Consider the following 26,240-nt stretch of genomic DNA (forward strand, 5'->3'; position numbering starts at 1 on the left):
ACCCCCCCCCCCCCACAGGGTCAGGGCTTGCTCGTAGCCCGATGGCGATGCCGATCATCCGGCCCGCTGGGTGAAGCAGCAGCAGCCAGCAGCTCGGCCCGGCCCCGCCTGGTGCCTGCAAGCCTGGGGTCCGTGGATGTGTCATGTGAGAGTAGGTTGCTGAGACCGCCCGGAGTGACACTCCGGCGCGAGTGACGGCGAGTGCACTCCAAGTGCTCCATCCAAGTTTTCGCGGGGACTGAGGTCTGAGCTGTCTTCTCCCACCTTGTCCTTGAGAGTTGTTGCGCTGTTTAGTTGCTAAAAACCCAACACAACGCACGGCGGCGCACACTTCTCATATGGCCAAGGCCTTGTAGCGCGAGAGGCGGACGGACAGAGCCTCGTCCTAGAGAGGAGCGGGAGGCGCCCTCGGCGCCCTCGCGTGCTGCGGCGCCCTCGGCCACACCGTCGAGCGCGAGACGACCCTGGCCTCGCACTCGTCTAGGCACGGCATCCCCGACCACGACTCGCGCGACGGCAGACAACACGCCGCCAGACGCTCCTGCATGTTGACCGACGTAAAGTACCATCGCGGGCCGTCTCCCCCGTCGATGCACATCTCCATCGTCTGTTCAGAGTCGGCGTCCTGCATGTCGCACTCCGTCCGGTTCCACACGTGCTCAAACATGACGTAGCTCCGCTCGTAACACCACACCGTCGTCTCGTGCACGCCGGCGCTGCCCACGACCCTCGCCGTCACCACCCACCGGATCGGATACTCGCGCCGATACCGATGCTCGCACGGCAGCGTTTCATAGGCTGGGCATTCGCTGCGCAAACTCACCTATCACAGCATGAGCCATGGTTGGAGTGCACCTGGCAGACCTGGTGCAAAAGTGGCGGGGCAGGGCAGGGACGGGACACCGCGCACCGGGTCGAGCCGCGACCTGCCGCCGTAGTAGCTCTCGATGTTCGTCTTCTGCGGCAGAGAGGGGAGCGGGGCAGGGTCACGAGAGCGGCGCCCTCACGCTCTCGCGCACACGCATCCCGCGCGCCTGCTCGCAGACGTCGATGCAGGTCGCTCCGGCGGGGGCGAGGGCATGCGCCTTCCCGTCGTTGCAGCAGCAGAACTTTGTCGCGCCCGTCTGCTGGTCGGACGCAAAGAAACGAGCCGCTCTCTCAAGCACCGCAGCGCCGGCCGAGGAGATGGTGACCTGCCCGTGGTCGTATGGGACAGGAGCCGACGGACACGGCCATCGGCCAGCGGGCAGCCTTCCAACTACCGGCGATGTATTGCAATATTGCCGGTAGATGGAAGCCACGAGCAGAGCGGCGGCGATGGGCGCGATGCGGAGGCTGAAAGAGTGGGCGGGCAATCGATTGAGCCCTCTCGGAGTGCGCTCGCGCATTCGCATTCAGCAAGCGCCGCGCGGCTACGTGTTTGAGCCAGGTTGGACGGGGGCAGTTTTGCCGAGACCTCGACGGGCGTTCCGCCGTCGAGAAAGAGCGACGAGAGAGAGAGAGAGAGAGAGAGAGAGAGAGAGAGAGAGAGAGAGAGAGAGAGAGAGAGAGAGAGAGAGAGAGAGAGAGAGAGAAAGAAAAAAGGAAAAGAGAGGAGAGAGAGAGAGAGAGAGAGAGAGAGCGAGAGCGAGAGAGAGAGAGAGAGAGAGAGAGAGAGAGAGAGAGAGAGAGAGAGAAAGAGAAGAGAGAGAGAGGGGGGGGGGAGAGAGAGAGAGACACAGAAGTCAGAGAGGAGAGGAGGAGAAGAGAGTGGACATAACACGGCGTTCTCTTGGCTTCGACGGTACTGTCCAGGCCTAAAGTCTGCCCAGGTTACTCAGGGCACGATCCCGGGCGTGAACACGACTAACTGACGGATCCGCTCCTGACAGTGGCACGCACCGCGCTGGCGCGTGCCACTGTCTTTGTTTGAAGTTAAAAGTCGAATCAGAGCGGCGTCGGCGTTGCCCTGAGTTTTCCTCCCACGGACCGTCCGTCCGGCACCGCTCCGGGACGCACGCCGGCGAAACATCATCAAGCTGCTGTACGGCCCCGGCATCGCCTTCCCAGGCTTAGCTACCGGTAGACTGAGAGATGTTGTGAACATGGTTGATATCTACAATATATACACTGACACTGAACCTCCCAGAGCTCGTCCCGGTCCGTCACGGCCATCCTCGGCCTCCGGAGGCCCCCCCCCCCGCCGCGGCGCGGTGCGGCGGCGTCACAAATCCGACCACAGAGCACCGGGACGCGGTCGGGCGATCTAAGGCCCAGTGAGGCGTATGCATTGCCCATCCAGGGCTACCACCTGGACCTATCAACAGGCGCCTGCGGCGCCGTGCTCAGGAGCTGCTGCTCCACCTGTTCACACTTTCGTACGGCACAGTACGACTGTGGGGGGGTACCTGCCGGACTGGCTGGAGCGGCGTCCCGCCGGGGCGCTGTTGCGCTTCACGCATGGCGGGTCCTCGCGGAGGCCACGTACTCGCGGCAGCGACAGCCGTGGCGGCGGCAGTGGCGCTGCTCGCCCTCATCCGCCGCCGCCGCCACTTGCAAGGCCCTCTCATCGACGCTGATCTGGACGGCACTTGGCCGCTCCCACTGGCGCAGCCAGAGGCGGTGGGGCTATCGACCCAGCGCTTGAGTGAGATCAGCCGGTGGAGCGACGGCTGGGTCGGCTCTGGGAAGCTGCCTGGGCTCTTCACCGCCATCGCTCGGCGAGGGAAGCTGGTTTATGCGCACTCGAGCGGCTCTGCAGACGTGGCCAGCGGCAGCCCGCTGACGCAGCACACCCTCGTCCGCCTCTACTCCCTCACCAAGCCGCTCGTCTCCGTGTGCGCGATGGTGCTCTACGAGAAGGGACTCTTCCAGCTCGACGAGCCCGTCTCGCATCACCTGCCTTCGTTTGCAAACGCGCGGGTGCTGCTCGCCTCGGGCGAGATCGTCCCGGCGGAGCGCGAGGTGACTGTGCACCACCTGCTCACGCACACCGCCGGGCTGACGTACGGCGACTCGGACACCGCCGTCGACGAGGCCTACAAGGCGGCGGGCTGCGGCTGGGATGCACCGTACCACCTCTCGCTCTCCGACTTTGTCGACCGGATCGGCCGGCTGCCGCTCGCCTTCCACCCCGGCGAGTCGTGGCGCTACTCGTACGCGACGGACGTGCTCGGCCGGCTGCTCGAGGTGATCTCAGGCCTGCCCCTCGACCGGCTGATGGACGAGACCCTCTTCTCCCCGCTCGGGATGGCCGACTCTGGCTTCGTCGTGCCGCCGGAGAAGCTGCCGCGCTTTGCCGCAATCTACGAGGCGTCCGAGGCTCCGGGCCGCGTCGGCGCCGTCGCGCGGCAGCGCCGCCGCTTCGAGCGCGGCGGGTCCTTCGCCACGCTGCTCTGGTCGCTCCGCCGGTCTGCCGACGCGGGCAGTGAGCAAGGCAGCGACCGAGGCAGCTGCAGCGACCGAGGGAGGGGCAGCGACCGAGGGAGCGGCGGGGTGAGCCCGATGGAGGGGAAGGGCGCCCCGCGCGCGCTGCGGCTCTTCCGAGAGAGCGACGACCTCACCGAAGTGCTCGCGGGCCTGCCGCGGGAGAGCCGCGCCTCCACGAGCCGCACCTCCGCTCGGGTGGCCGTCGTCTCGTGCGCCGCGCGGCCGGGGCCGTTTGACTCGGCTCTCGAGCCTAGAAGCAGAATACGTGTTCATGTCTCCCAACCAGCGCCCGAGAGGACACGTGTTCAGCTGTATTCACCCGTATTCCGCTGTATTAACGGTATTCTTCTCGGTTGTATTCACGCGGTGCTCTGAATACTGAGGTTGGCGTAGTTCTGCTTCTAGGCGCTCGAGCCAAAGGTGCTCCAGCCGCTCGCAGGCCCGCCCTGTTCACAGCTCCTGTTCACACCTCCTGTTCACACCTCGAGCCAAAGGTGCTCCAGCCGCTCGCAGGCCCGCCCGCCCTCGCCCGCAGGCGGGACGCGGGGGACACGGCCAGGCCAAGTGCTGTCCTCCGTGTCCGTAGGCCAGCCTGTCCTCGCGCACGTCTTGCGGCAGCTGCACGACGGCGGCGTCAACAAGGTTTGGGACACGTCCACAACACACCTCTACAGTACACGCCCGCGACACACCCGCGACACGCCCACGACACGCCCACGATGCGCCCACGACACGCCCACGACACGCCCCACGATGCGCCCGGCAGGTCGTGCTTGTGCTCGGCGCGCGCGGCGCGCTCATCCGGGCCGCGCTCGCCGAGATGGGCCTGAGCCCTCAGCTTGAGATTCGCTTCGTCGACCTCGGCGCCACCTTTGCCAACGGGTTCGCCGCCTCGCTGCTCGCTGCTCGCTCTGAGGTGGGCGAAGCCGATTTTCTGATCTGCACGCCCGACCACTTGTTCGATTGCTCGCTCGTCCCGAGGATGCGCCGCGCGCTCATCGACGCGGCGGGCGGCGACGGAAGGCCGTCGGTCTTCGACGCGGTAGCCCTTGTCGAGGAGGAGCCGGTCGATCGCCACAGGCGCGGCCTTCCGGACAGCATGGTGCGGGTCGCGATGCAGAGCGAGGTTGGCGCCCACCCGCCGCGGAACCCGCTTGCGGCGCGCGCCTCGCGCCCTCCCGCCCCTCCACCCGTCCCTCACTCCCGCCTTCGCCCCCAGGAGCACGGCGGGGTGGCGGCGGTGCTGCATCTCGGCGAGGGCACCATGCCCGAGGCGGGCCCGGCGGTGCGCCACGGCGTCGAGGCGGGGATCTACGCGTGCACGCCGGCCGTCTTTGCGCGGCTCGAGGAGCTCAGCCTCCACCTAGACCACTTCGCGCTGTCCGAGGCGATGGCGCGCCTCGTCGAGCACGGGCGGCTCGGCGGCACGTCGACGCGCGGCCGCCCGTGGTTCGCCTTTGAGCGGGCCCCGGCGGCGGAGCAGGAGCGATTCCACGTCATCGACCGGCGGCTCAACGAGGCGGCGCTCACCCCGCCCTCGTCACCTCTGTCGATGACGAGACGCCTCGCTCAACGGCTCAACGGCTCACCGCGTCCGTCGTCCCCGTCGCCACCGTCGCCACCGTCGAGACCGACGAGCAGCGCCTCGCCGCCACCGATCCAGGCGGCGTCGCCGTGGCGGAGGGAGCCCAGCTCAGCCGACCCACCGCCACGCCCCCGCCGCTTCCACGTGCTCGACGACGCCGAGGCGGGCGACTTCACGGTGCGCCGCCCCTTCCTCGAGGCGGGCGGCGGCGTCGTCTCGACGGCGCACGATTACCTGCGCTTCGCGGCGATGCTGCTCAACCGCGGCGAGCTCGACGGCGTTCGGATCCTCTCGTGCAAGACTGTCGACTTTATGAATTCCAACCACCTGCCGCTCGGCGAGGCCGGGCTCCACCGCGTCGACATCGAGGCGATCGCGGCCGACAGTGGCTTCGCGGAGACCGGCTTTGACGGCATCGGGTTCGGCCTCGGCTGGAGCGTCATCGTCGATCCGATCAAGGCGCGCCTGCTCGCGAGCAAGGGCGAGTTTGGCTGGGGCGGCTGGGCGAGCACCTTCTTCGCTGTCGTCCCGCGCGAGCAGATGATTGTGCTCTCGCTCGCGCAGATCGCACCGTCCGATCGCTATCCCATCCGCCGCCAGCTACGGACCATGGCCATGAGCACTATAGTCGATTGAGCCCTGTGCGCGAGCTCTCTGTGTCGTGTGCGGTGTGTAGGATTACGTTCAGGACAGGGGCGTCTGCCTTCTCCCGACTCCCGTATCTCTTCGGACTCGCCCATTCTTTCTCGCAGCACCTCTCATGTCCCAGATGTCACCTCGGTCTCCCTGGCACTCCCTCGCGAACAAAGCGGCACAAGGGGTAGTATGCGTATGGGGGCAAAAACGCTACGCAACACACATATCGCGGCTCCTAGGTGAGGGATGGGGCTGGCCGCCCGCGCACCATACTGCGTACGGCTTTACGCACGCACGCACGCAGCCATATACAGGTTTTAGGTATACGACTTCCGTCTCACGCCGTGTGAAACTGTGAAAGCCGCGACACCGCCACGCCTCGCCCCGTCGCCCGCGAGGCAACGAGCTCCCCACACTCCGCACGCCTGCTGTCTCCAATCTCAAAGTCGTCACCAACGTGATCACAGTAGGTGGTACGCGTGCTCGCCGCGGCCTCCGCACTCACGTTGAAATCCTGGCGGTAGTATGGTGAGAGCACTCGGCAGCGCGGGCCGCCGCCGGCGTCCGTCGCAGGGCACGCGTCATCTAGGGTCTGCCACAGGTGCCTCGAGTCGGAGTTTGAGCCCAGGGGAAGGCGAGACGCCCGCTCGATCAGATTGAGAAGCACGTCCAGCATGACGTTCCACACACGGTCACGGAAGTGAACCTTGTCGAAAGGACGCGGAGTACGGGCGTTGCCGTTGGTGGAAGCGTCAGTGAAGGCGAACGCGTCTACGCAGAAGAGGCGCGGCCGCGTGGCCTGCATGTTTCGGCAGGCGGCGTGCGTGACTCGCCGCGTGACGTTCGTCATCAGCCGCCGCTCCTCGACCAAGTCGGGTGAAGCGGTGTCGTGTTCAGAGCCGTAGACGTACGGAGTGCGCCAGATCACGACGGTGCTTTGCGGCAGGCATGTGGTTGCGGCTAGCAGCCTCTGCCAGTCCCGAAGCACGAGTGCCTCGTGCGCCCTCAGGTCGAGCGTACCGCTGCGGTTGAGGCGACGCGACCGCCGGAAGATGACGTCGTGCGGACCCTTTGAGAGCAAGAGCACGTCTGGAGGCGCCTGGCAGAGGCGCGTCAGGAAGACATGGTCATCGTCCGTAAACATCTCGGGCAAGTTTGGCAAACGCTAAACATGGGCGATCCGATCCTTCCTACGATTGGACGGACGAAATGATCGGGCGGGAAAAGCGGGACCGCCATCGCGACCTCGGGGGTTCACCATATGCCGAGCCTGCTCGGCCTGCCATGCGCGCGCGCGCCTCGCCCGAGCGCAGCCACCTGCGGACCTGGCCAGCCTGTTCCTGGCTCGTGCCCAGCCTCTCCTTCCGCTGCCGCCGGCCTCGCGGTCCCGCCAGCCATCACGCTGCAGAGCCAGCGTAGACGCCACAGACGCAAATTCCCACAGCCCTGGCAACTCGAGGGCCAGCAGTATACGACGACGTCGAACGACGACGACGACATCTCACACCCCGCGCTGGCCAGCGCCATCAGCCCCTCACGGCCCGGCCCAACCTTCCCTTCCCCACCCTCGCCTCCAGTGCCTCCAATCAAGTCGCACCTCTCTTCTTCAGCGAATGCAGCGGCAGCACCACGTCAGAGGCCGGGCCGACTGGCGGACCTGCATGCCCAGCCATGCCCCCCACTCCCCACACCCGCTTGGATCGATCAGCTGACAGCTCCACCAGCTCCCACGTCCCACCACCGCGTGTTGTGTCATTCATGAATGAAGCATGAGATAGATAGACATAGAAAGCATCATCGAAAGGGGTCTGATCTCCAAAAAGAGCTCTCGGCCTGCCGCGCGCGCCCGCGCCCCGCCCCTTTTGCGCAGCAACACCTTAAACTTCATGGCCCTCCAAATTCGGGTCGGAGCGTAGCGGAGTGGCACCCCCGTTTGAAAAAGGACGCTTGCGTCCTAGCCTCCAACAACGCCTCCCCGGCGCAGAGGGGCCCCCGGAGGCACGCTCAACCGCCCCACGCCACGCCGCTTGCGGCGGTCCTATTCCCAGCTCGCGGGGCGACCTGTGCTTTGTGAAATTCTTCACCACGCCGGCAACTAAGGCCCAAACTCCCGACTCTCCACTCCGGACACCCAGGGGCCGGGGCCATCGGCAAGGCATGGGTTCGGTGGAGGAGATCAGCGAGGCGGTCGGGCACGCCTTCTGGGACACGCAGCCAGTGCCGTCGCTGAATGCAGAGGAGGAGGACGCCTGCGGCCCCATCAACCCGGCAGACCCGGAGAAGGTGCGTGCGGAGCCGTACAACCTGCCGCCCGCCTTCGAGTGGACGGACCTCGACCTGTCCGACGCGGAGCAGGCCAAGGAGCTCTACACGCTACTGCACGAAAACTACGTCGAGGATGGCGACGCCATGTTCCGCTTTGACTACTCGCTCGACTTTATCCGCTGGGCGATGCAGCCGCCCGGCGCGCTCGACTACTGGCATGTGGGCGTGCGGGTGTCGCAGACGAAGAAGCTGGTCGCCTTCATCGGCGCCACCCCGGCCGACCTCCTCTGCCACGGCCAGCGGGTCGAGCCGCGCCCTCCGCCGGCCGCCGACAAGGCGGAGGAGGGCGAGGGCGGCGCCGGCGCGAGCGGCGTCAACATTGAGGAGAAGCTGTCGGGCCTCGACCTGGACGGCGGCGCAACGGGCTCGGCTGCGAGCAGCGGCGGCGGCGCGGCCGAGCTCGGCGACCAGGCGGTGGTCGAGGTGAACTTCCTCTGCGTGCACAAGAAGCTGCGCTCGAAGCGGCTCGCTCCGGTGCTCATCCGAGAGGTCACCCGCCGCGTCAACGAGAAGGGCATCTTCCAGGCGCCGCGCCCGCCCCCGCCGCCCCGCCCCCGCCGCCCCTCACCCACCGCCGCCGGCATCGACACCGCCGCCCTCGCCCTCGCCACCGTCGCCTCCGCCCCACCTCCGCCCCACCTCCGCCCCACCTCCGCCCCACCTCCGCCCCACCTCCGCCCCACCTCCGCCCCACCTCCGCCGCGCCCCTGCTCCACCCCTGCCTCTCCCCCTCCCTCTCCCTCCCTCTCCACCTCCCTGCCCCTCCCTACCGCCCTCCCCTCGCGCAGGCGACCTACACGGCCGGGGTGGTGCTGCCGCGGCCGGTCGCGCGCTGCCGCTACTGGCACCGCTCGCTCAACCCAAAGAAGCTCATCGAAGTCGGCTTCTCCCGCCTCGCCCCGCGCATGACAATGGCGCGCATGACGACGGCTGTGCGGTTGCGAGTGGGACGTGTCGGGGACGTGTCGGGGACGTGTCGGGGACGTGTCCGTAGGTGCGCACGCTCAAGCTCTACGCGCTCCCCGACCAGCCGGTCACCAAGGGTGAGCGGAGGAGGGGAGGAGAGACGCTGTCGGGCTCGCCAACTTGCAGCGGGGGCGGGGGCGGGGCGGTGGGGTGTGGTAGGGTGGAGGCTGGCGCGGATACACTTTACGCCCCCGCGCGCGGCCAGGCGTGCGAGCCCTCAAGGAGGAGGACGTCCCCTCCTGCTGCGCCAAGCTCAACGCCTACTTGCGGCGGTACAAGCTGACGCCGCAGCTCTCCGAGGCGCGAGAGAGGCCGGCCATGCGACACACACCTACGCACACAGACACACTCCACGGGCCTCGCACATGCCCGCCCTATCTTCCACGGACACTGAGGTGAAGGCGCGCCCGGTCCCGCGCGTAGGCGGAGTTCTCGCACTGGCTCGTGCCTCGCAAGGGCGTCATCTACACCTACGTCGTCGAGGAGGCCGGCGAGGCGCGCGGGGGAGTGGGGTGGGGAGTGGGGGGGGAGGGGTGGGGGGGGGGGGGGACCGGGGAGGGGGAGGGGGGCGTCCCTACTCTCGCACCCGCCCTTCGCCACCCGCCCTTCGCCACCCGGGCCGGCGCCACGGCCCTCAGGATGGCGAGAAGGAGGTGACGGACATGTTCTCCTTCTACTCGCTCCCCTCGTCGGTGCTCAAGCACGAGAAGCACACCAAGCTGCACGCGGCCTACTGCTACTACTACTTCGCGAACAAGACGCCGGTCCAGCAGCTGATCAGCGACGCGCTCGCCCCTCGCCAAGCCGCCGCTGGCCATGGAGGACGACCGCTCACGCCGCACGACTCGTCCCGCAGGCGCTCGTCCTCGCGAAGAGGCACGAGTTTGACGTCTTCAACGCGCTCGACATCCTCGACAACGACAGCCTGCTCAAGGCAAGCCCCCCGACCCGCGCCCCGGACACACACCTCTCTCCGCCCCTCTCTCCTCCTCGACCTCCTGCCCGGGGAGCCTCGCAGACCGCGGCACCTCTGCTGCCCGGCGGCGGCGGCCCCTCGTCCTCCCCCTCCGCGGCCGGACTCCCCCCTCCGCCGCGGCGCAGGAGCTCAAGTTCGGCATCGGAGATGGGCACCTGCAGTACTACCTGTACAACTGGAGGTGCCCCACGGTCGTGGCCAACGAGATTGGCCTCGTCCTCCTCTGAGGCTCCTACCGCGTGCACACGCCGCACGGAGTAGCGGCCGCTTCTCCACACCCGCCGTGGCGCCCGCCCTGCGTCCCGGCTGCGTGCGATCGGCGTTTGCGTCTTTTGCGACCCGCGCCCTGAGGCAACGGGGCGCTCGCTCGACCCCTGGTGGCGGCAGGAGCAGTTTAAGCTCCTGGATGTGCGGTCCATCGTCAGCCTGTCGTCAGCGTTCTCTGCAACACGATCTCTCTGGGGCGATACGGCTGCGACGCGGGAGTCGGGGACACTCACAACTCAGACTGGCCTCACAGTAGCGCTTTTCTGTTTTGGTCAGACCGCTCTGTTCCCGTATGAAAGATGTTTTTAATCACGATAATGCACAGGACGAGATTGTGGGCGGGTGCCTCGTCTCCGCCTTCCAGACAGGCGCATACGCGGACCAGTGTGCAGTGACACGGCCCAACAACAAGGACACGGACATCGCGCCGATGGAGTACCGGAGGGATGCGCATTGAGCCCAAGTACTCGTTGCACGTTGGTCTTCCACAAGATCATTCAGGTCTGCCGAAACACGCCTCCTCTCCCCCCTTACCACATACCACTCTGGGACTCGCCCGCCGCCGCCGCCGCGCCCGCCGCCCGCCACCGCGCCCGCCGCCGCCGCCGCGCCCGCCGGCGCTGCCGCCCGCCACCGCCGCCGCACCCGCTGCCTCTCCTCCCTCCTTCCCTATCCCCTCAAGCTCCCCCCGCCCCTCCCAGATCTGGAACAAGTACTTCAAGGACGACCCAAAATACGGGGAATCGGCAGGGAACTTTTGCAGCATCGAGGGGTGCGGACACACCAAGGCCCCGGAGTTTGCTGCGCTGGCGTGCTCACGCCTATGAACGTGGGAAACGTCGATTATGCTTACAAGCAGCGAGGTGCCAACAAACAACAAGAACTTCACCCATCTTGCAAGCTCTAGGGGCCGGGCAGGGTTTGCCCTCCGAAACTGGCATGAGGAGCCTAAGAAAAAAGTGGCTCTGGCTCCGAAACCCTCGCACAGCGTTACAAAAAACTCGTTGCGGTCTCGAGGTCTCAGCACAGATCGCGCGGGAACGGAAGGACGGCGGGCGCGGGGGCTTGTCAGCTGTCACATATGTCAAAGGAATCCTTTCACCGGCAGCCCACTGCGCCTGTGAGTTCGTTCAGCGCAAGCATCAAGCTGCGCCTCCCGTCCGGGGCGAAGCAACCGCTGCATCCTGTCTTCTGTGATACCGGCATGAAGAACGGCATCCGAGGCCAAACCCGATACTATGCCGCAGCTCCTGGCGAGCCATTTGTTGTTGAGTGCACCAACATGTTTGGGAACGCCGCGACAGGAGACTTTGGCGGCTATGTCTTCGTCGACCAGGGAGAAACACCGCCGCCTGTCGACCAGAACACCTGGGATCACGCCTTCACCTGGGGTCCGATTCGGGAGCGCGGCGACCGGTCGTACGATATCGAGGGCTACACCAAGAACCGCGACGAGGCCTACTCGTTTCGCTTCGATCACACTCTCCCGCCCGGAGAACGTGCGCTCGCGCGTTGCTCCGATGAGGATCCCAAAATTGGCTGGATTGTTGTTCGCTTCTTCAAAGTCACAGGGTATGAGGAGGCAGAGACGGAGGAGGCAGCCAGGCCTGCTCAGCGGCAGAAGGTGACCAAGGACGACGTGAAAAATATGTTCGTCACTCCATGCCAGCCTGGTGAGGTGGTCCAGTCTAGCGTCACACACGGCAGGGAATCGCCCATATTTGCTGCGGAGCCGATCTACGAGAGCCGAGTCCGCTGGCTTGAGTGGCCCGGCCTGGTTGCCGCCCTCAAAGCGAAGCAACAGCACATTGCATCACTCCTTCCCGACGTGCATCGGGCGATCCCGTTCGCAGCGCTGCACGCGCCCCGGTTGCGGACGCAAGTCATCGAGCAGCTTCTAGTGCGCGCGCGCAAGGTTGGCGAGTCGGGCACCACGGGACTCTTGTTGCGCGCGGTCAGCGACGAAAGCTATGTCGCTCTGGAGGACATTGTACAGATCATCAACCTCCACTTCGACCCGATTGCTGCGCGGATCGTGTGCTGCGGCAAGCTCGAGCACCTCAAGCCGCTCGCCGACGCAGCGAAAGTCCAAGGAGACCCCGTCGTCCACTACGACGAGGATCTTGATGCCTTTGCTGACGAGAGCGGCTGTGTGTCGCTGGAGAAGCTCGACGAGGACGCACACTTCGACGAAAAGCTGCACGGGCTGCACTCCTTCTTGACGGACCACCTAGATGCGTGGGAGATTGCGTCACGGGGCAGCCTTTCGCTGCCCCCGGGCAACGGACGCGGCATACAGATGCGGAAGCGCATTCTCAACCTCTCGACGTCGGGCTCTAGCAGCGGCGGCATGGGCTGCACCATAGCCGTGAAGGTAGTTGACCAGGACGGCCGGGAGGACGCGTACATCGTCGAGATGGACAACAGTCTTGCCCCGATGATGGACCAGTACTGCCACACGCGCGGCATCGGTGATTCGTCGAGGAGCACGCTGCGGTTCCTGTTCGATGGGGAGCGCGTGAACTCGCACCAAACCCCGAGAATGCTTGAGCTGGAGGACGGGGACTGCATCGACGTGATGACCGAGCAGCTTGGAGGCGTTGAGTAGGGGTGATCACGGCGCTGATCAATACACACATACCTCCCATAGAATACGTGTGTGCACGTTCCCGCTCTGGGGGGAGGCGAGGGCCCTAGGGGGTACCCATGCGGCGGGGAGATGGGGTCCCCCAGCCCGCCGCAGGCGCCGATTTTTTTGGCATTTTTTTCGCGCGATTTTTTACTTGTTTTCATGGGAATTCGGCGTACTTGCGGCCATGCTATCACGCCTTGCGACATCCTTTCGGCGCTGCTGATCGTGCCATGCTGCTCAACTGACCGCCTGCATAGCTCGCGGCCTTAGTCTTCGGCATTCAGTGACGACCTGATCGTACGGCCAGTAGGAAGGTGTCCTTCCAGCGCGTGCACGCTTCTGACGCAATGCGCGTCACAAACTGCCTCGGATTGGCTGCTGGCACTCTCGAGGCTATGCCTACACAGCCTCGCGCGCATGGGCAGTCAATAGGGACCACGCACCTTCTCAGGACAGCGCCGGTGCCTCTCTCTTGGACCGGCAAACGTGGTGGTCTCGTGTTACCAATGTGGGACCAGTGCGGCATCGCGCCATCGACAGCTCTGAACTGCGCCTCACCACTGACCGGGAAGGCCGCCAAGTGGGTCAGCACCGGTCGCACATTGTGGCAGCAGTCAGCAGCGCATGTCTGATAGCTAGAGCAGCAGCGTCAGGGTCGCAGGGTCGGATCGTGTCAAGCCTCTCGCCCGGCCGGCCGTGTGCAGACGTCGGCCTGTCTGCTGTCTGGAGTGATCTGTCGGCGGTCAGTACGACCGATCAGGTTGGAGTTTTCTGATGGTTGGAGGGTCTATCTGTATGTACTCCTCGAGATCTCTCCAAATCTGCCCTCTGATCAACCATTCGGTAAGTCGGTGCTAACGGAGACTAACGGAGCCGGAGCCCCGTTTCCGCACTGCTGCGCGGCGCACGGTGCCTCCGGGGGCCCCCGCCTCCCCCCAGAGCGTTCCCGTAGACAGTACCCCCTTTTACCCATCTCCGAGTCATGCTCCGAGTAGAGGTGTCCGTTTTATTTATTATTTATAGGACAGTACCGCGGCTTGCGGGGGGCGGGGCCCCACTAGCACTACCGCCTACACCGCCCTGTGCACAAAGCCCACATACAATGCACAAACGATATTACACAGATATGCGGGGATCTCCTGAGGTCTGTGTGTGCCGCACACACTGTGTCTCGTGTGTGCAGTGTTACTAGCAGTGTCTCGGGAAGTGTGCAGTGGAACGGACCCGTACACACAACACACGGAGAGAGACTCTGAGAGAGCTGAGAGGGTTGGGTAATCACGATGGTTCGATGCAAGGATTCTGGCCAAAAGATAAAAAGGTATCCTCCAATCCTCTCCCCCCTTAAAGCCGTAGCCCTTTAGGGATCCCTACCCCGCCTTTTCCGGTTTTCGAAATTGGCAACGCTTTTTTCTTTTCGGCATTTCGCGCGCTCGGCCTCGGGGCTTCTTGTACAACCGCACACATAGATATCACGCCGCCCATTCGTGCGCGCGCGGGGGCAGAGCGTGTGCACACCACGCCCCACTCCCTCACACCACAAAAGCGCTCCCCGCAAGTGTCCAATGCGAGGGAGCGGGAGAGAGAGGAGAGAGAGGATTTGTACATGGTGCGAGCCGTCTCTTGCGCCCAACGCGCCTCCGACTGTCGAGGGCTCGGCCGCGGCACTCGAGCCCGCGCTCGCGGGCACGAGGCCCTCGCCGTGACTCGCCGTTGCGGCGGCGCGCCGGGCTCCGTCGCCCACTTTGCCGCGAGAGTCAAGGCACCCCGGTGGGTACGCTCGGCAGCGGGTGCGACAGGGGAACTTGCCGCCCGTCGTCGGTGGCCGGCTCGCTGCCGTCGCCGCTAGCGCTGCCCGCCGCCTCGGCCTCGGTGACGTCGGCGGGGACGAGGGCGGCGCGGATGACCTCGCGCACGTCCGAGACGAGCTCGAACTGCATCTCATCAAGGACCTGGTGCGGCGGGGAGGGACGGGGGAGGGGGGGGGGGCGGGGTGTTCTCGGGGGAGCCCAACGAGTTGCGTGCGAAGTGTCTGGGGGACGTGTCTCTCGTCGAGCACCTTTTGCGGCAGCTCGCGTAGGTCCTTCTCGTTGGCCTGCGGCAGCAGCACGGTGCGGACGCCGGCGCGGTGCGCGGCGACAACCTTCTCCTTGATGCCGCCGACGGGGAGGACCAGCCCGCGCAGAGTGATCTCGCCCGTCATCGCCACGTCGTTGCGCACGAGGCGGCCGGTGAGGAGGGACGTCAGCGCGGTGGTGATTGTGACGCCGGCCGAGGGGCCATCCTTTGGCGTCGCGCCCTCGGGGAAGTGGATGTGCAGGTCGGTGGTGTTGAGGAGAGCCTCGGAGGCGGTCTTGGCCAGGCCGAGCTCGGCCACGTTTGCGCGGATCCACGTGAGCGCCGCCTTGACGCTCTCCTGCATCACCTCCTTGATGTTGCCCGTCATCTGCACCGCCCCCTTGCCCGCCACCTGCTCCACCTCCACAAAGAGCGTCTCGCCCCCAAACACGGTCGCGGCGAGCCCGAGCGCGATGCCGGGCTTCGTGATGCGCCGCGCAACGTCACGCCGCGGCTCGAAGCGAGGCGGACCGAGCACCCGCTCGATGTCCGCCACGCTCAGCGCGATCGGCGCCGCCGCCGCCGTCGCCGCCTCGGCGGCAGCGGCGGCCTCGCTGCCTCCGCCGCCTTCGGACGGCGCGCCCTCGTCGGCTCCTCCAGCGGCGGCCGCCGCCGCCGCCGCCGCCTCGCTGGCCGCCTCTCCTGCCTCGGAGACGTTTGCGGCGATCGCGCGGCAAAGGGCGCCCAGCTTGCGCTCGAGCTCGCGCACGCCGGCCTGCGGGAAGCGGGCGGGAGGCAAAGACTTGAGGGGCGGGGAGGGGGGCGGGGGCGGGCGGGTGGCGCCCACGATGGGAACCATCGCAGCGCATCTCGGCGCATCTCGGCGTGGCATTCTCGGCGCATCTCGTCGCATCTCGGCAAGGCTGGCCTCGCGCGTGTAGCCCGAGATGAGGTGGTCGAGCTCCTCCTCGCCGAGCGAGAGCTGGCCGGGCGAGAGGCCGTGCAGCGCGACCTGCTTCGGCAGCAGGTGGCGCGCGGCGATGGCGACCTTGTCGTCGACGGTGTAGCCGGTCAGCTCGATCACCTGTGCGGGACGCGTCACGGACATGTCACGGACATGTCCCGGGCGTGGCCAGCGGGGCGTGTGTGGTCCGTCCGTGCGCTGGTGAGCGTCGGTCGCCTCCATGCGGTCGCGCAGCGGGCGAGGAATGCCCTCCATCTCGTTGGCGGTTGCGATGAAGAGCACCTGTGACGGGGCGAGGGGCACCTCACTGGGCCGTGCATTCCTCCGTCGTCTGCGGAGGCGAGGCGAAGGGCCGCCTGCGACAGGTTGAAGGGCACCGCCAGGAAGTGGTCGCGGAAAGCGCCGTTCTGCTCGGGGTCGAGGACCTCGAGCAGCGCGGAGGACGGGTCGCCGTTGTACGAGTTGCGACCGAGCTTGTCCACCTCGTCGAGCATGATGACGCAGTTCGCGGCGCCGCACTTCTTGACCGCCTGCAGGATGAGGCCGGGCAGCGCGCCGACGTACGTCCTCCGGTGGCCTCGCACCTCCGCCTCGGAGTGGATGCCTGCGCGACAGAGGGCAGCCGCAGCGTTGGGGCCCGCGTGCCCAGCAAGCCCCTCCCCGCCTTGGGCAGCGGCTGCCTCCCACGGAGACGCGGTGGAAGGGGCGGCCGAGCGCCGCGGCCACCGACTTGCCGAGCGACGTCTTGCCTGAGAGGACGGTTCGAGGACGGGTCCGGGAAGCTTCTAGGAAGAGGCCCGACCGACACTAGCCGCGCGAGGTCGTGCCGATGCCGGGCGGGCCGAGCATGCAGAGGATGGACCCCTTGGTGTCTCCGCGCAAGTGGCAGACGGCGAGGAACTCGAGGATGCGCTGCTTGACCTTGTCCATTCATAACTCACAGTCAATACCGGCAATACCTCCGTCATGAGTGCTTCCCCCGAGGGTGCGTTGCTGGCACCTTGTCCATCGCGTAGTGGTCCTCCTCAAGCTGCGCGCGCGCCTGCGAGAGCGGCACCGGCGGCTGCGGCGACTCGGGCGGCGCCCAAGGCAGCTCCGCCATCCACTCGAGGTAGTCGACGAGCGTCGAGTACTCGGAGTGCATCGGCGACATCCGGCGCAGCCGCCGCAGCTCGCGTGTCACCACCTCCTCCGCCTCTGCGGGCAGGCCTGCGGCACGCAGCCGCCGCTCGAGGGTGGGAACCTCGCCGTCCTCGTCGTCGCCGCCCGAGGGGCCGCCTGCTCACGGAGAAGCGGCGTGTGAAGGGACGCCCTCCACCCCCCCTCCTCGTCCTCGCCGGCCGTGGGCCCGCCTATCATCAAGTGCCGACGGCTCCTCCTCCACGGGTCGAGTCGACACGCCTCGGGCCCGGCTCAGGCCCCGCCGGGCATGAAGGGCAAGCCGATCGGCGGCGGCAGCCCGCCCGGGAAGGGCGGCTTGGACGTGTAGATCCGGAAGTGGACGGGCGCCTGCGAGGGGCCGTCCCGGGGGCGTGTCGTGGACGCGGCTCCGACGGCGCGGGAAGCTGCGGCGGAGTGGACTGTGGCCACCTCGCTCGAGTTGCCGGCCGAGCCGCGCTTGGGGCGAGGCTCGCGCGCGACCTGCCGCTCGATCTCCGAGATCAGGCCCGAGATCATCCCCTGCAGCTGCTCGACGATGCCGCCCTCCCCCTCCCCCTCCCCCTCCTCCCCCTCCCCCTCCTCCTCCTCCTCCTCCCCCTCGCCGCTCGCGTCGCCGCTCGCCTCTCCCGACGCATCGGCCCGCCTCCGCCCCTTGCCCTCCGCCCCCTCGCCCTCATCGTCGTCGTCGCCATCGTTGTCACCGTCGCCGCCGAGGCCGCCGCCGCCGCCGAGGCCGCCGAGGCCGCTCCCTCCCTCGCCTCCGTCGCCGTCGCCGTCGCCGTCTGCCGCCGCCAGCAGCTCAGCCGGTTGCGGCCAGCGGCGCGCGCTCCGCTCCGCGCGCAACATCGGCCCGCCGCTGCGGACGGCCGCGCCCTGCCGTTCGAGGGGCGGCGGGCGCACCTCTGCGCCGGGAGGCGCCGCCGATCCCACCGCCCGCGACGCGTCCCGCGCCCGCTCGTCTGCGCGCGCCTCCGCCTCCTCGTCGCGCTCGGCGAGGGCGATCGCGTGCTCGCAGGCGGCCTCAATGGCGGCGAGAAAGGGACGGCGCACGCGGCGGGCGAAGAGGAACGGCGCGCCGCTCTGGTCGCGCCGCTCGTCGCAGAAGCCAGCCGTACGCAGGCACGGTAGCGCGTGCGGAGAGGCGTCAAGGAGCGCACGGACGGCCGGGTCCCACAGGCAGAGCGAGGGACGGCCACCGCCTCGCGCCGCAGCGAGGCGGATGTAGCCCAGCAGCGCGCGTAGTAACCTCGACGGCTCTTCCGCGCTCTCACTCAGCCGATGCAGGTGCATCTGAAACTCGGCCAGCTCCGGTGACGCCTCCTCGGCGCCGCCAATCGTGAGCCGTGCCGAAGGCCGGCCCGAGTCACCAGGCCGCATGGACGACACAACGCCGCCGGCTGCCGCGCCGGCAGCAAGTGTCGCGGTCGTTATCACCAGCGAGAGCATGCGAAGTGGACTCTTGGGCCTTGGGAGGCCGCCGTCAGAGCCTCTGGGTTCCGGCTTCGAAGCACCCGAGGGGTCGCCGCGTCCAGGCTCCATCATCTCAAATAGGATGTGACCGATCGAGCCACGAGAGGAGCTTGTTGAGCACGATCGGGGTGGGTCGAGCAGTTCATCACTTTCATCTTCCTCACTCACTGCGTCACTGGCTGGCGCCTGGCGGTCTGTCTGGCTGACTGACTGCGTGTCAGATCTCAGGCCTCCCGCCCCTCCACCTTCGGGCTTGGCCTTTATACGTTATTCTTCCGATTCTATATTGCGAAAAATCTCTCTGTTGGCTCTGTTTCTATTCTTTTTCGAAGGACGAAAGGATTTTCAGCGATTTTCAGCGGGAATATAATGAATATTTGAGAATATAGGCCCGATTTGGAGCTGTATTCTTGGCATATTCGAGAATATAGACCCTGTTTGGGACAAGAATACGGAAAGAATACGGAAAAAGAATATAGATAGATAGTACTGGGCGAGAAAACCGTATAAAGGCCAACCTTCGGCTCGCGTGGATTCAGCTTTTCAGGCCCGCCCGTACCTACCTATGTGTCAACCCGGGACGGCCGCCTCGTGGCCTGGCACGGCCTGTTTAGCCGCGCTTCTCGCTCGTGGCCGCGCCATGCCTGACTGACCCTCCCCAAGCTGCGCGAGGACAGCGGAAAGCTGCGACCTCGGGCGATTATCCAGGACGCGCAGCACCCCTCGAGTATGATTCACTCATTAGCGACCGCACGACACGCCGCTCGAGCCCCTCCCTGCCTGCGCCTATGGGCGCGAAAGCGCTCGCGGCCCCTACCTACCTATCCAGTGGAGGCCTGTGGCACCTCAAACCCCTCCTGCCAACCTACCGACCCCGCCCCCCCCCTCAGCGCGAACTACGACCCCAGACGGCTGGGAGCCCGAACCCTGACAGGGTTGTGCACCCTTTGTTTCACCAGTGGCCCGCGAGACCTCGAGAGCCCGCGCGCCCGTCTGTTACGCGATCGATGCCGAGGCATGGATCCGCCGTCGCCCTTCCGGCGGCCGCCGCTCGTGACGCTTTCGGCACAGGAGGACGCGTACGCCACGCTGCTCGACGATTCGCAGTGGACGCAGGCCGCCGCATTTGGAGACGACGACCGGCGCGCTGCAAAACTACGCCCGAAAATACACGCTGCCCATCGACACCGTCGAGTTTGACTTTCACTTTTTCTGGGAGGCTCCAACGGCCAAGCCTGAGGACGGCGTGCACACGAGCGGTCTCTTCGTCGAGGGTGCGCGGATGGGCGACGAGAAGGTCCAGCTCGAGGAGTCGCAACCCAAGGTGCTATTCAGCCCAATGACTTACGTCCAGCTGCTGCCAGTGCAGTCGGACAAGCTGTCCACCTACCCCCACTATGAGTGCCCGGTCTACCGGACGACAGCGCGGCGCGGGACGCTCTCCACCACCGGCCATTCCACCAACTTCGTCATGTTCATGCGGCTGCCGACGGATCAGCCGTCATCACACTGGATAGCCCGTGGAGTGGCCCTGATCAACAGTCTGGCCACTTGACAATTTTCTAAGGCGAGGTGAGAGACTGTGCTCGTACGTTTACAGGTTTTGGCGTGTAAATTGCAATGCGCCATAGAGAGCCGTGTACGTTACACATGCAGAGAGAACCCGCCACAACCCTCGCCCAGATCCCCCGACCACCGTACTGACGTATGAACACACATGCGCGCGGCGACCATGATCTCTATTGGTGCAGGGATGCACACGCACGCGCCGATGCTGTGCCGCGCAGGGGTGTGTGATAGAAGCACCGCGCACATGGGCTCGTCGACGCCCATGTCGACGCCACCCTCTTCCGGGTTAGACTGCCGAATACACATCGATGCCAGAGGCGACGCGTCCCGCCAGCGCAGACAAATCGGGGGGCAGCAGGGAGGTGCTGGGGGGCGGGCGCTCGCAGATGAACGAGCGGTGCGAGGCGGGCGCGGCCTGCTCGCGCCGCTCGTCGTTAAGGCGCACCTATACGTGACATGCACATGGACATGGACATGGATGGGCTTGTGTCACGCACGCGCGCCGCGCCTCGGGAGGCGTGCGCACCCAGCGGTTGCGGACCGAGGAGTCGGACCGGCCGGGCAGCTGGGCGGCGATGCGGCGCCACTGCCCGCCGTGGAGGCTGTGGGCCTGCTCAATGAGCGCGTCCTCCTCGGCGCTCCACTTGGCGCGGCCGTGCTCGGAGCCGCGGATGCAGCGCGTCGGCCTCGCCTCAGTCAGAGCGCCGTGCTGCGGGCCGAGGCTGCCGCAGCTGGCCGCGCCGGGCGGGGGGGACTGGGCGGCCAGAAGCGCATCCACCGCCACTCGCTCCGATGCCTTGCGCTGATCCAAAGCCTTTCGGAGCTCTTGGTCGCTCTGAAGCCGTTGGAGGCGGTTGCGCACCGCGTCCGGCGTGCGCTGCTTTCCGCTCGGGGGCGGCGGCATCTCCGCAGCGACGAGCGGGAACTGCGTCCCGTACCGCCGCACGCCCGCCAGCAGCGCGAGGTCCTCCTCGACCGTCCAGCCCGTCGCGGTGTTCCCGCCGCGCATGCGCTTGGGCTGGCCGCCGTCCCGCGCGCTGCCACTCACCCTCCTCTTGCTGCCCGCCGCGCCTAGCCGCCGCCCGCCGCCACCGCCGTTGGCCGCGTCGCCACTCCTCGCAGGCGGGGCGCAGTGGAACATGGGAGAGAGTGCCGCCCCGAGCAGAGCGCAGGGCGCGAGCCTCGCCGCTCCCCACGGCTCCGCCACGACGACAGGCTCCGCCTTGGCCACGAGCACCTCCTCCCGACCTCCCTCGCCGGACAGTGAAGGCGCGGCCCTCGCCGCGGCCGTCGTCCAGAGCAGCGGCTTGAGCAGCAGGGGCTGCAGCGCCGCAAAGGTGATCTCCTATCCGACGCGCCGTGAACGTGTCACGTGCTTTAATCCACCGCGTACACACTCTCGAGGCGGACGCTTGAGCTGCCTCGTCGCGCCGTTCGTCCTGCTCGGTGGCGGCCCAGCGCGCGCGGAAGTGCGGCGCGAGGTACGACGTGACGTGGCCCTCCCTCGCCCCCCGCCGCACCTGAGCCTCGCGCAGAAGAGCCGAGATCAGCCGAGACCAGCCGAGACCAGCCGAGATCAGCCGAGACCAGCCGAGACCAGCCGAGACCAGCCGAGACCAGCCGAGACCAGCCGAGATCAGCGTCCGCGCGCCTTTGCCGCGCCGCCGAGGCGGACGCCTTGCACAGAGCCGGAGGTGACGCGCTGAGGCTTGGCCGCCGCCTGCGCCGTGCCAGCCGCCCGCGGAACCGCCGCCAGCGCCTTATCCTTGCAGCTCTGCGGGGCGGGGCGGCCGGAGGGGCCGGCCGCGCTGGGCGGCGGGTCGAGGACTACCACGTCCCTCTCCTCCACCTCCCTCTCCTCCACCTCCACCTCCTCCTCGGCGGCCTGCGCCGGCGCCTGCCCGCCGTGCTCCCCACCAGCCGCCTGTCCGCCCCGCGCCATTCCGAGCAGCATCTCTGCCGCCTCCTTGTCGCCTCCCGCCGTGCGCGGCTTCTGCGGGGCCCGGCGCGGCGCCTTGCGCACGCGCGGCTGCGTCGACTTGTCCGCCGCTTCGCCGCTCGACGTGGCGGCGGGCGAGACGGCGGGGAGGGCGGGCGGAGAGGGAGAGGGCGCTGGCAGGGGTGCGGGGGTGCGGCGCCCGCCGCGGCTCGCTCGCGGGTCCGTCTGTGCAACCTCGCGCTCCCAAAATGCCGCGACGAGGCCGCCCTCCACCTCGCTCGCACGCCGCCAGCCGGCGCCCGCCACCGCCTCGCCGCTGGCCTCGCGGTCGACGTAGTACTCCTGGATGGCGCCCACGACGCGCTCCGCCATCACCCGCGGCCTCGGCGCCGCCTGGTGCGCCGCCCGGGCGGCGGCGGGGGCGGCGGCGACGGCGGCGCGCGTCATGGACTCCACCCTCGCGCGCTCAAACTCGCGCACTTTTCCGCTGGCGAGGGCGAGGTTGGCGGCGGGCTCCCACCTTGCGCGCAGGGGAGTCGGGGGGTTGAGACGCAATCCCTTGTGGTGTGAAGGCGTCTCCGCTGAGGAGCACATCATACTTGGGGGTGGCGCATATGCGTGCATCTAGGCGGCGGCGCACGAGTCGTCAGCGCGAGCGTATCCCACCCAAGAGACAAGGTACTCGGGGCCGCTGGCACCGCGGTGGCGGGTGTCGAGGATGCGCTCGACCTCGAAGAGCTCCTTGCCGCCGTCCACCTTGTAGGGCCCGGCGCCCTTTCCCTGCGAACGTTGTGGTGGGGCGGGAGGCGGCGTGGCGGTCGGCGGCGGCGGTCGGCGGGGCGGTGGGCTGCGCTCGGCGGGCGGCGGGCGGTGGGCCGCGGGCGGCGGGCGGCGGGCGGAGACGTGGGCATGGGCCGGAAACCTTTAAGCTTGCACGCCCGGACTGGTTCTCGGCGACCGTGCCACTGGCCTCGGGGCGCATCGGCGGCGCGGGCGGCATTACGCGGCAGCTCTCGTACTCGTACCTGGCAGGGCGGCTGACGACCGGCCCAGCCTGCTTTTGGCGGGGGCAACGTACTTTCTTTCTCTCTCTCTAAAGTGGCTGTTCCGAAGGGATCTTGCAAGTCTTGTGCGCTTTGGAAGAGCAGCTCCTGATATATGACTGCTTTTGTCCGCGGACGCGAGGGAGCTGCGGAGGCGGGCGGCGGTGGCGGAGGCGGCTGCAGCACCAGCAGCACACACACGACAAAAACAAAAATTCTCTCTACTCACACACGGGCGGGCGGCTGCACGCGGGCGGCGGCTGCGGCGCGGCGGCGCTGCTCCTCTGCTGCTGCTGCTGCTGCTGCTGCTGCTGCTGCTGCTGCTGCTGCTGCGGCGGCGGCGGCGGCGGCGGCGGCGGCGGCGGCGGCGGCTGCTGCTGCTGCTGCTGCTTGCTGCTCCTGCTGCTGCTGCTGCTGCTGCTGCTCCTGGTGCTCCTGCCTGCTACCCCGCCCGCACCCCCTAGAGTGTACGAGGTGGGTCATTTGGGGCCACGGCCCTCACTCCGAATAGGTGAGCGAGGGCGTGTGTGGCTGACGACTCGGCTCATGAGCCTCGCGTGACTCGCACCTACTAACCTCGCCTCGATGCGGCGCCTCGTACACGCCCACCGGCCCACCGCGACACTCGCTTTGAATCTCCTCATGCATGCTCTGATGCTCTGCGTCTCTTTGCAGCTCTCCGCCGCCTCCGCCGTCTCCGCCGCCGCCGCCACTCTCTCCGCCGGTCCCACCATCGCCGCCCTCACCCTCGCCACCCCCACCCTCATCGCCACCAACCTCGCCACCTCCGCCCTCGCCGCCACCATCCTCGCCGCCCTCGCCACCACCATCCTCGCCGCCCTCGCCACCTCCGCCCTCGTCGCCGCCAACCTCGCCGCCAACCTCGCGTATGCTGCCGCCGTTGCCGCCAGCATACCCACCGCCGCCCTCACCGCCCTCACCGCCCTCGTTTCCGCCATACTTCACTCCGCAGTACTGGGGGCCCCCTCCGAGAGGGCCGATTTGATAAACCCTTCGTCAACCATCGCCTGGTAGTTTGTTCGGGGCATGCCGTTGAGCACAGATAAGCCGTTGCAAAGCGCAGTCTCGGCCTTTGTCATGCACTTCCCTTTGTCGTCAAACCACGCGCAGTCGCCATTGCACCACGATTTACCATTGCCCCTGGGGCACTCGGCGCACGACGTAGCGCGGTGTCCGCCGCAGGACACACCAACCTGCGGCAGGGGCGCATGAGTAAAGGGCGGTGGGGTGTGCGAGTGCGAGCGCAGATGGAGTGGCGAGAGAGGGGGCACGACCGCACTCTCCCGAGGGAAGGCGGAGGGGGGGGGGGGTCGTTTGAGATTGGCGACAAAGCTCGCACGCCGATCAAGCGCACGCACGATGGCCAGCGTCTGAGACGGGCTGCTCTCAGGGACCGGCAGAGCAGGCGGAGCGGGGGGAGGCGCACTACCGGGTCGTCTTCCTTCTCGGCCGGGAGGCGGGCCATCTTCTCGGTCGTCGTCGTCGTCGTCATCTGAGCCCGCACAGCTCGGATCAGACCAGACTGCTACTGTCGCGCGAGGCCAGCAACATAAAATTTGAAGGAGGGGGCGGGGGGAGAGCGGAGATAGCAGGCGACTGGTAACCACACCAAGGCGCGCACACCTTGAACGGCTCAATCTTTCCAGCCGCGACGAACGGCGCCTTGAGCGCTAAACCCGGGGACAGCGCATGCGTGGCGAGAGCGTACCGACCGCCCCGCCTGCAAAAAAATAAGTGTGCTCAGTATTTCTAGCCCAGTAGGATTCCTACGAGAGGTGCAGGATACACCGTGTCGGGTTGGAGATCGAGAGAGCGCGGAGTAATATCAGACAGAGAGAGAGAGAGAGATGACCGCACCGCGTACCCTCCCCACTCCCGCCTCTCATTTGTGTCACACCACGCGGAACGCATCTCCATCGCTTCGGTGAAGGGGGTGAACCGTGCCATCCTCGATCGCCGTGCAAAGCTCGCTTCCGAGCTCTCACGCCGCGCGTAGGGCCCTTAGGGGCCTAGAGAACACAACCCCCTCTCTCTTTTCTCCCAGTAAGCTAAAAGTACGACAGAGTGAGTCAATAGACACAGACCCTCGCGTATCTAGATAGCCATTTGGAGCACTTGGAGTTTTAGCCATTTTACAGTCAGTCGTAAGTACTCGACTCTTGGAGCTACGCTACCCGATTTGTTTTGGCTGCTTGGAGGCAGGAAAAACAGGGGTCGGCGGCAGCTTCTTCGCCACTGCCTCCTGCGGGCGTGCATAAGCCGAGAGCCATATGTCCTTCACAGCGGCCCAGCGCTTCATCGGCAATGTCCGATCGATGCTGCCGCGGCTCGTCAACAGCGGCGTCGTCGTCAACGGGGAGCCCATCCTGTATTGCGAGCCGCGCGCCGTGCCGGCGGTGCTGACCTTTCTGCGAGACCACTCTGGCACGCGGTGCAAGCAGCTGAGCGATTTGACCGCGGTGGACATCCCGACGCGAGAAAAGCGCTTCGAGGCGCCCGTGCCGGCCTCCTGCGCGCGGCGCTTCTGCCCTCCTCTGCCGCCTGCGCGCGCGCTGCGACGCCTCTCTGCGTGCGCAGCGCGCCGGCCGCGCAGACCGCCGGGCTCAACCTGCTCCGCCCCGCGCGCGCGCAGGTCATGTACCAGCTGCTCAGCGTGGATCACAATAGCCGCTGCCGCGTCAAGACGCTCTGCGGCGGGCACGAGGGCGACGAGGGCGTCCCCTCGTCGGTCGGCGTCTTCAACTCGGCAAACTGGCTGGAGCGCGAGGTGTGGGACATGTACGGCATCTTTTTCCACGGGCACCCCGACCTGCGCCGCATCCTGACCGACTACGGCTTCCAGGGCCATCCCATGCGGAAGGACTTCCCGCTCTCCGGCTTTGTCGAGTGCCGGTACGACGCGACCAAGAAGCGCGTCGTCACGGAGCCGCTCGAGCTGACGCAGGAGTTCCGGCAATTTGACCTGCTCTCGCCGTGGCAAAAGCCCTAGTAGGGCACGGCGCGGCGTCTCGTGTGTCGCGTCTCCGGCCTCGCACACGGCGTCGAGCGGCGACGAGACGCTCGTGTTCCTCCGTACGGGGAGGCTGCAGCGCGGCGCAGCGCACGCGTGCTGCCCCCGCCTCGTACCGCAGTCGAGCGCGCCGCCGCCGCCGAGACGCGGTGGGGTTTTGTATTCTCGATCTTACTAGTAGTAAACAATATGGAATGTTTTCCGTCAAGA

At 67.0% G+C, this 26,240-nt stretch overlaps 9 protein-coding genes across 9 annotated transcripts in view; 5 read left to right on the forward strand and 4 right to left on the reverse strand.

The window, feature by feature from the left end:
* Positions 1-1,388, reverse strand: part of EMIHUDRAFT_103805 (hypothetical protein) — a gene marked incomplete at both ends in the record, with an annotated part of 4,594 nt that extends 3,206 nt beyond the window's left edge. Inside the window, 5 exons of the mRNA XM_005765874.1 lie at positions 3-115; positions 446-823; positions 856-864; positions 911-958; positions 1,020-1,388. Coding sequence (XP_005765931.1) covers positions 3-115; positions 446-823; positions 856-864; positions 911-958; positions 1,020-1,388 — 917 coding nt within the window. The remainder of the gene's footprint in view (positions 1-2; positions 116-445; positions 824-855; positions 865-910; positions 959-1,019) is intronic.
* A 1,051-nt stretch (positions 1,389-2,439) lies between these two features.
* Positions 2,440-5,629, forward strand: EMIHUDRAFT_103806 (hypothetical protein; the record flags this gene model as incomplete). The annotated part of the gene is made up of 4 exons (XM_005765875.1): positions 2,440-3,406; positions 3,995-4,050; positions 4,175-4,534; positions 4,628-5,629. 4 exons carry the CDS (start codon positions 2,440-2,442, stop codon positions 5,627-5,629), a joined length of 2,385 nt encoding a protein of 794 aa, XP_005765932.1.
* Positions 5,630-7,738: 2,109 nt separating this feature from the next.
* On the forward strand, positions 7,739-10,492 carry EMIHUDRAFT_356962 (hypothetical protein). Its single transcript, XM_005765876.1, has 8 exons — positions 7,739-8,479; positions 8,743-8,868; positions 8,949-8,997; positions 9,126-9,220; positions 9,344-9,415; positions 9,559-9,705; positions 9,777-9,854; positions 10,022-10,492. Exons 1-8 carry the CDS (start codon positions 7,787-7,789, stop codon positions 10,121-10,123), a joined length of 1,362 nt encoding a protein of 453 aa, XP_005765933.1. The 5' UTR covers positions 7,739-7,786; the 3' UTR covers positions 10,124-10,492.
* Positions 10,493-12,513: 2,021 nt separating this feature from the next.
* On the forward strand, positions 12,514-12,771 carry EMIHUDRAFT_66781 (hypothetical protein; the record flags this gene model as incomplete). Its single annotated transcript, XM_005765877.1, has 1 exon — positions 12,514-12,771. The coding sequence occupies one exon, from the start codon at positions 12,514-12,516 to the stop codon at positions 12,769-12,771; it is 258 nt and encodes an 85-aa protein (XP_005765934.1).
* A 1,472-nt stretch (positions 12,772-14,243) lies between these two features.
* Positions 14,244-17,525, reverse strand: EMIHUDRAFT_451962 (hypothetical protein). The gene is made up of 10 exons (XM_005765878.1): positions 17,408-17,525; positions 17,242-17,326; positions 16,818-17,095; positions 16,645-16,738; positions 16,498-16,566; positions 16,126-16,421; positions 15,866-15,937; positions 15,569-15,628; positions 14,855-15,394; positions 14,244-14,747 (listed from the first exon to the last, which is right to left on the reverse strand). Exons 1-10 carry the CDS (start codon positions 17,492-17,494, stop codon positions 14,553-14,555), a joined length of 1,776 nt encoding a protein of 591 aa, XP_005765935.1. The 5' UTR covers positions 17,495-17,525; the 3' UTR covers positions 14,244-14,552.
* Positions 17,526-19,682: 2,157 nt separating this feature from the next.
* EMIHUDRAFT_66767 (hypothetical protein) lies at positions 19,683-20,003 on the forward strand (the record flags this gene model as incomplete). Its single annotated transcript, XM_005765879.1, has 1 exon — positions 19,683-20,003. A coding segment is annotated over one exon (321 nt), but the record flags the coding sequence as incomplete, so codon positions are not given.
* Positions 20,004-20,029: 26 nt separating this feature from the next.
* Positions 20,030-22,956, reverse strand: EMIHUDRAFT_451964 (hypothetical protein; the record flags this gene model as incomplete). Its single annotated transcript, XM_005765880.1, has 7 exons — positions 20,030-20,462; positions 20,544-21,362; positions 21,702-21,776; positions 22,191-22,338; positions 22,408-22,476; positions 22,597-22,736; positions 22,879-22,956. 7 exons carry the CDS (start codon positions 22,954-22,956, stop codon positions 20,304-20,306), a joined length of 1,488 nt encoding a protein of 495 aa, XP_005765937.1. The 3' UTR covers positions 20,030-20,303.
* Positions 22,957-23,961: 1,005 nt separating this feature from the next.
* Positions 23,962-25,151, reverse strand: EMIHUDRAFT_212605 (hypothetical protein; the record flags this gene model as incomplete). Its single annotated transcript, XM_005765881.1, has 4 exons — positions 23,962-24,213; positions 24,450-24,512; positions 24,644-24,740; positions 25,105-25,151. The coding sequence occupies 4 exons, from the start codon at positions 25,149-25,151 to the stop codon at positions 23,962-23,964; spliced, it is 459 nt and encodes a 152-aa protein (XP_005765938.1).
* Positions 25,152-25,290: 139 nt separating this feature from the next.
* On the forward strand, positions 25,291-26,220 carry EMIHUDRAFT_451965 (hypothetical protein; the record flags this gene model as incomplete). The annotated part of the gene is made up of 2 exons (XM_005765882.1): positions 25,291-25,518; positions 25,653-26,220. The coding sequence occupies 2 exons, from the start codon at positions 25,291-25,293 to the stop codon at positions 26,007-26,009; spliced, it is 585 nt and encodes a 194-aa protein (XP_005765939.1). The 3' UTR covers positions 26,010-26,220.
* Between the last annotated feature and the right edge of the window lie 20 nt (positions 26,221-26,240).

The sequence above is a fragment of the Emiliania huxleyi genome (genome assembly GCF_000372725.1).
Source record: "Emiliania huxleyi CCMP1516 unplaced genomic scaffold EMIHUscaffold_53, whole genome shotgun sequence".
NCBI lineage: Eukaryota > Haptophyta > Isochrysidales > Noelaerhabdaceae > Emiliania > Emiliania huxleyi.

Coding starts and splice junctions, on each gene's coding strand:
- EMIHUDRAFT_356962 (XM_005765876.1), top strand. CDS start 7,787: ATGGGTTCGGTGGAGGAGATCAGCGAGGCGGTCGGGCACGCCTTCTGG. Junction 8,869..8,948: donor TCGCCCCGCGCATGACAATG/GCGCGCATGACG, acceptor ACGTGTCCGTAG/GTGCGCACGCTCAAGCTCTA. Junction 9,221..9,343: donor TGACGCCGCAGCTCTCCGAG/GCGCGAGAGAGG, acceptor TCCCGCGCGTAG/GCGGAGTTCTCGCACTGGCT.
- EMIHUDRAFT_451962 (XM_005765878.1), bottom strand. CDS start 17,494: ATGATCTCGGGCCTGATCTCGGAGATCGAGCGGCAGGTCGCGCGCGAG. Junction 17,327..17,407: donor CGGCCGGCAACTCGAGCGAG/GTGGCCACAGTC, acceptor GGCCCCTCGCAG/GCGCCCGTCCACTTCCGGAT. Junction 15,938..16,125: donor ACGGAGGAATGCACGGCCCA/GTGAGGTGCCCC, acceptor CGTCCCGCACAG/GTGATCGAGCTGACCGGCTA.